The sequence below is a fragment of the Populus nigra genome, chromosome 6, assembly GCF_951802175.1.
Source record: "Populus nigra chromosome 6, ddPopNigr1.1, whole genome shotgun sequence".
Classification (NCBI taxonomy): domain Eukaryota; kingdom Viridiplantae; phylum Streptophyta; class Magnoliopsida; order Malpighiales; family Salicaceae; genus Populus; species Populus nigra.
This window is the reverse complement of record NC_084857.1, coordinates 12,113,941-12,124,416: the sequence shown is the minus strand read 5'-3', so window position 1 is coordinate 12,124,416 and position 10,476 is coordinate 12,113,941. Positions and strand designations below refer to the sequence as shown.

General features: G+C 35.5%; 1 protein-coding gene across 4 annotated transcripts; it reads right to left on the bottom strand.

Annotated features, from left to right (window-relative positions):
• Window positions 1-313: 313 nt before the first annotated feature.
• Window positions 314-6,396, bottom strand: LOC133697394 (magnesium transporter MRS2-2-like). Of its 4 annotated transcripts, none has more exons than XM_062119900.1 (12): window positions 5,607-6,386; window positions 5,486-5,515; window positions 5,093-5,246; window positions 4,824-4,945; window positions 3,639-3,713; window positions 2,849-3,076; window positions 2,703-2,747; window positions 2,546-2,590; window positions 2,429-2,458; window positions 2,180-2,299; window positions 1,983-2,090; window positions 314-1,103 (listed from the first exon to the last, which is right to left on the bottom strand). In XM_062119900.1, the coding sequence occupies exons 1-11, from the start codon at window positions 5,853-5,855 to the stop codon at window positions 2,004-2,006; spliced, it is 1,185 nt and encodes a 394-aa protein (XP_061975884.1). In that variant the 5' UTR covers window positions 5,856-6,386; the 3' UTR covers window positions 314-1,103; window positions 1,983-2,003. The 4 variants fall into 4 exon arrangements, with proteins under 4 accessions (XP_061975884.1, XP_061975886.1, XP_061975885.1 ...); XM_062119902.1 differs by lacking the exon at window positions 314-1,103 and adding an exon at window positions 1,608-1,911 and having other exon boundaries at window positions 5,607-6,396; XM_062119901.1 differs by lacking the exon at window positions 314-1,103 and adding an exon at window positions 1,608-1,904.
• Window positions 6,397-10,476: the final 4,080 nt, after the last annotated feature.

Sequence of the window (10,476 nt, the reverse complement as noted above, 5' to 3'; positions counted from 1 at the left end):
TTTATTACACGCTCAAAAAATTATAGAAACTGTAGTTCTTGTCGAATGAATTTCATATGTAATGGAATTGTAGATGGTTTAATGGCATAATAAAAAATATTTTATATAAAGTATTATTTATTTCATGAAGTAATAGCAATAGTTAAATTTATAACATTTAAATTAAAAACCATCAATTTTAATATATATATTTTAAAATTATTTTATAACTTTAATTTAAAAAACATTATTAACTAAACACATTAAACTATTTTTTATTCAACCTCAATTTCAACTACAGTTTTAACCAAACACCTGTTTTTTCAAACCAACCTCAATTAAAAATACTTTTTATAAAATAATTTTTTTCAAATCACAACCACAACAGCTACCGGAATACCAAACATGTTCGTAATGCTCATTGCTTATATATGAACAGTCCACATGTGAGGCAATCAAATTGGTTCTATGCGGCAGGTCGCCATCGTTTACTTTTCATGCTTGGAAAATGTGTCACGTAGACTCTGGATTTGTGTTAGACAAATTAACAAACAAGGATGATGATCATCGAAAATGGTCACCAGAAAGATGCTCCAATTACGGTGGCGGCCGGTGGGCTCATTGTCATTGAGCTATAGCTAGCTGAGAATTATGTTTTTATCCCGTCTTCTTAACGTATCCCTGTGATGAAGTCTCTCTCCCTTGCCAAGGTGGCATTTGGCAACGCAGGAGCCAACTTTACTGACCATAACAGGGCTCTGCTACCAATTGGCAGCTCACTGTTAATGTCTCAAATATTTTCAACATAGCTGGCAGCGCTATGTTGCCTTAAAAAACACGAAATACATGCCGCTATCTGGACAAGTCTTGAATGGAATTCTGATGCACCTCGATTTGCTAGAGGAAATGACCATCACAGAAGCCTCGCATCTCTTGAATTTTGTGTGTTTTTGTCCTTTGTATTTCTAGCCCATGGACCAAGCACAAGTGGGTGCAAGGTTGTGCTGTTTGTGTATTACCCTGTTCATCTCGAGAGAGAGAGACAGCTGCGGCTAGCTAATTGTCATCAACAAATGAGAGACAGTTTACTCTCGTGAACTAGAGAGCTAATCTTGCTCGGTCGACTGTGTAAGAAACAAAAAGAAAAGGAGTTAATTGTTCTTAGTGATTTAACAAAACTAATCGATTAATCTTTATGATTTCAAAGATTATATATTTAATTCTTATATTCTTAAACCCAATAACTTAATTTTTTTTAATCCGTTTTATATTTTTTTTCAATTTATTTTGTTTCTTTGTTTTAAGAATTAGAACAAAAAGAGCAAATAACAAGTAGATAAGATGTCAAAGATTGAAGAGAGAAGTTATTTTTTTTTGGAATAAAATACCAGGCCCTCCTTCTCAATTTATTTATTATCCTTGGTTTTTTACAAGCATTAAAAAATCCAAAGAATTCTTGTATCCTTCCCTTCTGTTTGTTCTTTTTGCCACTCACTAATTAGGATAATTAATTCTTATTAGTATGTTAGAGAAAAAGTAACAAAATACGATACCTTTAAACATACATATTAATTTATTAAATATACTAAAAAGCAAAAAGCAAAAAGCAAAAAGCAAAAAGCAAAAAATAAAATTCTAAAAGTACAGCTAAAATATTATACAACAACACATGAAGCTCCTGAATGCAGGGAGGGCACAGTGACTACTTCACATGTAGCAAAGACATGCAAAAGAATGTCAATAATTTCATCTTAACGGGTAAAGTGCTGATTTGTATTTCGAGAAATTAAGATTCACTATCGTGGGAAAAAAAAATTAAAAAATTATATCTAAAAATCCGCATGCTGTTTTACAATTTCCTCGTAGGATGCCTGAGCCCGGTTTGAACAAGGATTTGACAAATTATAAGAATCTACCATGATGACCTGCAGACTGAACTGCATGCTTTACCAAGAGGGAGGGAGCATATATATGCCATTAGAACTAGGAATCTCGAACTATACCTGCAGAGAACGTGAGACCTTTCAAGATCCAACCAGGCCCTTGTAGCGAGCATATGTTATTAGAACTAGGAACAGAGATGCACAGAATGCTCCTGTGACAATTACCACCTGGCAATGTAAAAAAAAACACATGATTCCCCGTATAAAAGCAATTTATAATCAGGAGCTAAATTCACCAGTAAAAGTATTTTGCCTACCCATTTAAACATGTAACCATGATTGTCAGTCCAGGTGTATGGGATGTTCACGCCAAATATTCCAGCCACCAAGGAATATATGGTTAAACAAACAGTTCCAGAACTCAGATAGAGCTCTAACTGCAGCAAATAGTGGAAAGACATAGCATGAATAACAAATCAAAACATACAAGCAATCTGTGTGCGTGCTTGCTTGCTTGTGAGTGTATTGGCCCCAACACAATTCATGAAGAGAAAATCATAAAGCACCTGAATCAGCTGATTTCGATGATTGTCAAGCTGAAGAAAAAGGATGCATAAATTTAATGTAAGAAAAAACGCATAAACAAGGAAACAAACTTCAGCGTTCGATTCAAAATTGCCTACCTGAATATTAATGTAATCCTCTGTGTCATCAATGTACTCTCGCAACTGCATGTTTCAAATTTATGCAATTTAAAAAGGATGAAATTGCTTTGCAATTCTTACCATAATGTGTGTGCCTTGTGTAGAATAAAAGGAAAAGTAAATAAAAAGTACACACCGTGGTCAATTTGTTCAAAGTGCTATCAATCTGCATGAAATAAGCCTGCAAGAACATCATCACCCAATTTCAAGAATAATTTCTTCTTAGTCCCATTTCAAATAAGAATTGAAAATGAGGAAGGTAAAACACAGTTAGAACTCTACCTCCAGTAACATTTCAAGCTCCTCAACATCATTCTCATCTCCGCGAACTGTTGCCAAACTTACTCTACTTGCTCTAGAAATTTTTGAACCAATTGTAGGGGAAGCAGGAAACCAATTCGCACCACCGGAGCCACTGACTGGTGAAGACACACCATCCAGCTTTCGTGATAGGTAAAGGTCAGCCATATCATCATCATCATCAAGTAACTGTTCAAGTTCATCTCTCACCTAAAATAAATTGATGAGAATATCATTGCCTATCTAATTCGCAGAAAATTTAAGGGGACAGTTAAGCACATTATATTTCATTAGTGTTAGATCAGCTAGGTATTTTTCAAGTCTCTTCTGCAATTATCCCCCAAGCAGACCTGACTTATTTTCTGTATAGCAGATTTCTTCCGTGCTGGATGTTGATTAATCCCTGAATGTGTAACATCCTTGGCTACATATTCTTCTTGCAAAGAACCATGCACAGTATATGAATCGATTGAAAATGCTTTTATCAGAAAATGCAAGTAATTGTTGGAGATGCTAAACTGTCAGTCAACATTTTTTGAGACAGAAGACTAAATCCAGTACAATTTGCCAAAAGCGAGTGCAACATCAGAGGACACTGAATCTTTCCCAACTATTATAATATAAAGCAACTAAAGATCCTATTCTTTATTGGTTACATTCAAATACATCATTACCCAGAACATATAATCCAAAGACCAAAGATGCAATCATAAATGTTGAAAGCAATTTTTAATGCAATTTTTCACAAACACCACCAACATTATACACCTACCTTTTGTACCCGAGCAGTCAACCTCGTCATTGCACTCTTCAATTTACGAACTCTATCCAAATTTCTGCTACTAATCTGCCCATTCAAGAAGGGAAAATGAGAGGGTCAAAATAGTGACAAACAATAGATGCAGGGTTCTGCATACAAGGTAAAATTAACTTTATCCAGCATAAATTTTGTCTTGCAGGAAGAGAGAAAAACCTCAAGAGTAATGGATCCAAAACATGCAGGGTTCTGCTTATGCAGTAATTTATTGAGTTCAAATTGTTGAATGCACAGGATATTTACACAACTGCAAAATAAGTTTGAAACTGGAAGGTGGCCGCATAAAGAATAGCACCACTGACTGGAATAAGCAAAATTCCAACCACTGGAAGCTCCAAATCAACTCAAAGAAAGTAATGCCGAGTATAAGAAAAGGAAGAATTGAAAGATAAGATACCACCATAAAGAGAACAGAGCAAATGTCCACATTCTCTATGCCACCATACATCAGGATCCTCCAAAACCTTGCCAACCTTTAATTTGTTTTTGGGTAAAATTTTCATCCGACCCAGCATTATAAAAGAGTAGAAGGAGCAACACCATTCAAAGTAGCACTTGGAAAAATAAACGAGACTCAACCGAACATTAAAACAAAATAAATAGTACAGCCCACTCAACTTAACCAAATAAAACACCTACAATTGAATTCAGGAAGAAGATCGATCTTCCAATACTCCTCCTAAGGGCTTCACCTAAGAACACAAATACAAATAACGCTTATTTGAAACGCTTGGCACAATCTCAAAGATGTTCTTCTGACCAGATAAAATATTCATTACACAAAGCTATTGGATTCCTACAAAATGTCAAGACACGGTAAACAGCTAATATGCCACACTCCCATGATTAAAAAGGGAGGGAAAACCACCACAGCATTCCAAAAGGAGATATGGCACCATGGAAAACAAATAATGTTAACTGGTAAACACACAATCATGCAACACTCACCACAGATATCCATCTCCCAACAAAGTATTTTTCGTGAATTTACATTATCCGTTGCAAACTTTTATCCAGTTCCTTAACCAAGGTGTGATGGACATTTTTCCCTCTATGAAAAAATAATCAACAGAAGCACCAGGAGAAGATTATTATTTGATAAAAGAAATATCAACTACATGGAGAACAACAAATATTTACTTTGGAGGTAAGCTCATCTAAAGCAGGATATGCAGCAGTCTCCAGCTCTGTTGTACGTGCAGCTAGAAAACTACAAATGGCTTCCAGCGCTACCTCCAAGGCACGGAATTCAAATGGTGACTCTGTATCATACAACCCAGATTACTCAACAGACAAGAATTTTCTAGATGAACCAACCATAATGTAAAGAAAACATGTTTGCAGTACCAGAACAAAAAGCCTCTACTCTTAAATGTCAATGCAAGAATGAAAAAATCAATGAGGCATACCATCCTCTTCACCAGCTTCAACATCAAGTTGTCCACCAGTGTGGTCTTTCCCATCTCCTTGACTTTGACGAATGACATTTGCAGGAGGCAATCGCCTTTGAAGTTCCTCAACAACAGGAATAACATCTTCATCCAAGGGGTCTCGAAGCAAAACCTGTTCCATATTTAAAAGAAACAACCAAAAGCTACAAGCACGATTTTTATTATTATTTTTTTGCATTCAAACATGAGCAAATAGTATCAAACACAACTGATCACTAATTTATACCTACCATAAAATATCTCCTAAACCCAAAACCCAAAAATCCATTCATTCAGCAATCAAAAGATTTAATTTCCAAAATCACAAAATTTAAAAAGCAAAGAAAAAGAAAGAAAACAGAAGCCACGAACCTCCTCGGAAGTAATAATTGCCTTGATGTGCTGCAACCATTAAAAAACCACAAATAAGCGCCAAAACAGAGAGAAAAATATAAAGGAAATACTACTTAATAGTAATAATAAAAATCGAAACCTCCAAGTTCAAAACGATGGCCCCCTCACGACCGAGAATGGTGGAGGGATAAGACAAGAGAGGGTCTAAAATCCTGAGATCGCGCGCGTGAATCTGAACGCGATTCATGATAGCATGTTTGTCTGCATCGAGAATGGTGCCTTGTCCCGTAGCGTCGACAAGAATCCAACTCCTGGCAGGCTGCGTCTTCTTCTTGACGGAAGTCACCGCCGGAGGGTCCGCCGGCACCACGTAACCATCCCTTTCCATCTCTCATTACCGTATCACATCACATCCCTTTGCTTATTACTATAAATGAATAGCCTCAAGCAACCACAACAGAAGGAAAAGAGTGAGAAGCTTGATTTGGGGATTGGGGAAAGGGGGCAATTGGATTCCTTAAGCAACCAAAGTCTTCTTTCATTGAGTTAAGTTTCAATTCGAAAGAGAGATGAGATGGAGCCTCGAGGGACGAAGATCAAACCTTAAAATCTCAGAGGGTGTGGGGGCGGTTATATCCATCTATTATAAACTACTACTATGCTTATGCTATACTTACGGGTGTTCGGGTGTGATTAAGGTGATCATCGATGCTGGTTTGGCACTTTATCGACGTTGTCTCTCTCATCCTACTAAGTAAAAGAATGATAACTTTACTAGGAGGAGTTTCTCCTTTTTTTTATGCAGATGTTTTAATTTTTTAATCGATGGATGGAGGTGTTTTCGTCGTTTTTCTGATAAGAGACGGTGGAATTATTGAAGCTGCTTTATGCTCTACATGACAATTGCCAAACACATCAGCCATCCACGCTGCATTATAATATCCGATCGTCCATTCAAGATGCTTCCTTTTTTGCATTCAACGGGAGGGCAACATCCATGGCCCCAATTTATGGAATCTCACTGTTCATACAAGTAGAGTTTGTTGGCTCAGGATTTGCCAACCCTTGTCTTTTCCATGGAGTCAATTTACTAACTTTCATATATAAATCAAACAAACCTGCTTCCAATATTATTTCCACTTGGACTCTTCAACGCAAGTACCAAACAGCTCCCATTCCTCCCATCCCCTCTCCTCGCCTCCCCTCCAAGTTTCACAACCAAACAAGTACGAAGGGGTTGCCCTTGTGCAGCTCAATCTATGGCGAGACGAGCCGAAGTGAGTGCTTCTGTGTTAGAAATTGACCCTCCTTGCTTGTTATGTGTTTTGTAATTTGGAGATGATGCCGCCGGTTTTTCTTAGTCAAACTCGTGTACTGCAATTTTAGAACAATGAATGCACCTTGCTGGATTATTTACGGGTAGGGTAGGGGCAGGGGTGTTTAAAAAAACTAATTAATCTAAAAAATTAAGAGAATTGATAAAAAATTAACTGAGAAATCTGAACTGAGATAGAAAACCGATTAAATTAATTTTTAAAACCATAAAATTTTTCTGGTTCGATTTGGTTTTGGTTTGACCACTTAAACCGGTGAACCAAACCGGTAGTATAAATAACACAGTAAACCACTAAGCCTAACCCTAATTGACATTATCTGAAGCCGCCGCCCACACCAAAGAGCAAAGACGATTTAATGCCTCTCCCTTCTGCATTTGTCTTGCCCCTTGCCCCTTGCCCCTGCATCTATCTTGACTCTTGCCCTTCAATTTTTATCCTCTTTGCGTCTTGCCCCCTGCATCTGTCTCTTCTCTAAACAATAAGTCAACAACCCACATCTCCATATCCATTTAGTCTACTTGCAGCTGAACAAAACCCCTTGGCTTCTCTCTTCACTTGCAGCAGAAATAGAGGGCTCCTCCATTAGAGAAAAGGCGGCAAGGTAAAGTTTATCTTCATGTGCTTGTAAGTTCAACTTTTTGTTTCAAACTTTGATGCTTCTCTTACCTCTGCTTCTCATTTTTCTATCCTCTTACAGCTAGGATTTTTGCATCTCTCTTCAGGTTTGCCCCCTTTTCCCCGCCCTCTCTCATTTCTGTTGATTTGTGTTGCCTATTACAACATTTCTTTGATCTGTATTATCAATTATGCTTGTCGGGTGTTATGTTAGCTTCAATAATAAGTTCAATCTGTTTTTCATGGTCGTTAGGTGAATCTGTTTTTTCATGCCTATACTACTTAAACCTGCACACTACTGTTCTTAATCTTGTGAAGAAGAAACATCGTTAGTTTTGTTGACTTTTCTGGTCATAAAGATATTTACAAGTGTTTGAGTTCATTCTGGTCATATATTTGCTTCATATTTCTAGTAACCCAAGAGGGGTAACTATTCATTCTGTTTTTTCATGGTTGTCGGGTGAATCTGTTTTATCAAAATGGATTTGAACAGTGTTCATAGCTTTATTTAATCTAGTGACAGTATTTCTGCAATGAATTGATATTCAATATGTTTTTTTGCCTAGTCCACTACAGTGTATGTGGTATTGGTTAATATGGTTATTGGTTAACATGGAAAATTAGTACATGGTTACAGTATTTCTACAATGAATTGATTCTCAATCTGTTTTTTGCCTAGTCTATTACAGTGTATATTGCACTGGTTAATATGGTTATTGGTTAACATGGAAAATCAGTATATGGTTACAGTATTTCTGCAATGAATTGATTCTTAATCTGTTTTTTGCCTAATCTATTATAATATTTCTGCTTGATTCTCAATCTATTTTTTTGCCTAGTCCATTACAATATTTCTGCTTGATTCTCAATTAGTCAATTATAGTCAGATGTTGATTCATGTTGTTGTTTTTTTAATTTCAGATGGATAATCGAGAAGATCCTACACCAATTTAATCAAATCCTTCAAGTTCGGAACCCAATTCTTTGCCTATTCCGGTTCCAGTTCTAGTTACTACTTCTAGTACAAATAGCAACACTGAAAGTAAAGGTAATCCAGCTTCTAGATCTAATAAAAGAAAAACATCTCAAATTTAGGATCACTTTCAAAAACTAGATGGTAATGTTAAGGCTCCTAGGACTGCATGTATGTATTGTAAAAAAGATTATGCATGTCATACTATACTTAATGGGACTAGTAAAATGTGGAGTCATCTAGGTGTATGCAAAAAATTTCCTTTTATGATTGACTGAAAACAAAAAAACTTTAGTCTTAAAACCTAGGCCTATAATAAAAGGTAGTAATAATGGAGAGGAAAATCTGGTGACTATTAAGGCGGTGGGTTATAGTTATGAGGAGTGTAGGAAAGCTCTAGGAAAAATAATTATACTTGATGATCTACCTTTCAACTTTGTTGAAAACCAAGGATTTAAATCATTTTGTCAAGTAATGCAAACTAGATTTGATGTTCCTTCTCGTTTGACAATTTGAAGAGATTATTTGAAAATTTTAGTTGAGATGAAAACCAAGGATTTAAATCATTTTGTCAAGTAATGCAAACTAGATTTGATGTTCCTTCTCATTTGACAATTTGGAGAGATTGTTTGAAAAATTAAAGAAAGCTCTTATGAATCAACGTGTATGTTTAACAATTGATACTTGGACATCAATCCAAAATATTAATTACATATGTTTGACTGCCTATTAGATTGATGAAGGTTGGAACTTGAATAAAAGAATTCTAAACTTTTGTCAAGTTTCTAATCATAAAGGTGAAACAATTGGCCGAGCAATTGAGAGTTGTTTGTTGGAATGGGGAATTAATAACATTTTAACAGTTACAGTAGACAATGCAAGTTCAAATAATTTGATAATAAAATATTTGAAGAGAGTAACAAGTAATTGGGCAAGTAATATATTGTCAAATGACTTCATGCATGTTAGATGTTGTGCACATATTGTTAATCTTATTTTATGTGCGGGATTGAAAGATATTGATGATTTAGTTGTTAAGATTAGGAATGCAGTGAGGTTTGTTAGATCTTCTTCTTCTAGACAACTTGTTTTTAACCAATATGCGAAGAGGTTGAAAATTGGGATTAAAAAATCTGTTTGCTTGGATGTTGCAACTAGATGGAACTCTACATATATGATGCTAGATGTGGCTGATAAATTTGATGTGGTTTTTATGAGGTTAGAAGAAACCAATCCTAGGTATTTGAGTTACTTTGAGGTAGATTCAAAAGAAAAACAAAAAAAACTTAGGTCCTCCTGCTTTAGAAGATTGGGAAAAGGCTAGATCTTTTGTCAAGTTCTTGAAACTATTTTACAGGTTATATTGAAATTTTCTAGCTCGTTGTATGTGACATCTAATTCTTTTTTTCATGAATTGATTTCCATACACACAAGCATATCTCAACTTTGTAGAAGTGAAAATGTTTATGTATGTAAAATCACCAAGAATATGATGACAAAGTATAAAAAACATTGGGGGAATCAAGATACACAAAACTTTTTGTTGTATGTGGCTGTTGTGTTAGATCCACGTTTCAAATTGAAGTATGTGAGATTTTGTTTTGGAAGATTGTATGATGTTGAAGAGGCTGAAAATTTTACAATTAAGGTTAAAGATATTTTGCTAAGGTTGTTTGAGCATTATATGAATGTTGATGAGAATGTTGAGGTTGTTAATAGTGTTGGAACTAGTATAAATGAAAATGTTAATGTTGATTTAATGGTGGTAAATGATGATATGTTGATTTAATGGTGGTAAATGATGATATGTTGAATGACTTAGCTTCTCAATTCAAAAAACATTTAGAGAAAGAAGGCAGTGTCTAAAAAAAAATAAGGATCAAAGGTATTTGGGTGATGATTGTGAGGATCATAATGATTTTAAATTAGATATTTTGGGTTGGTGGAGGTGTAATTCTAAGGTGGCACAACATGTGTTAGCTATTCTGATATCTACAGTTGTTTCTAAAGCAGCTTTCAGTACTGGTGATCATATTTTAGATCCATTTCGAAGCTCTTTATCTTCATCGACAGTGCAAGCATTG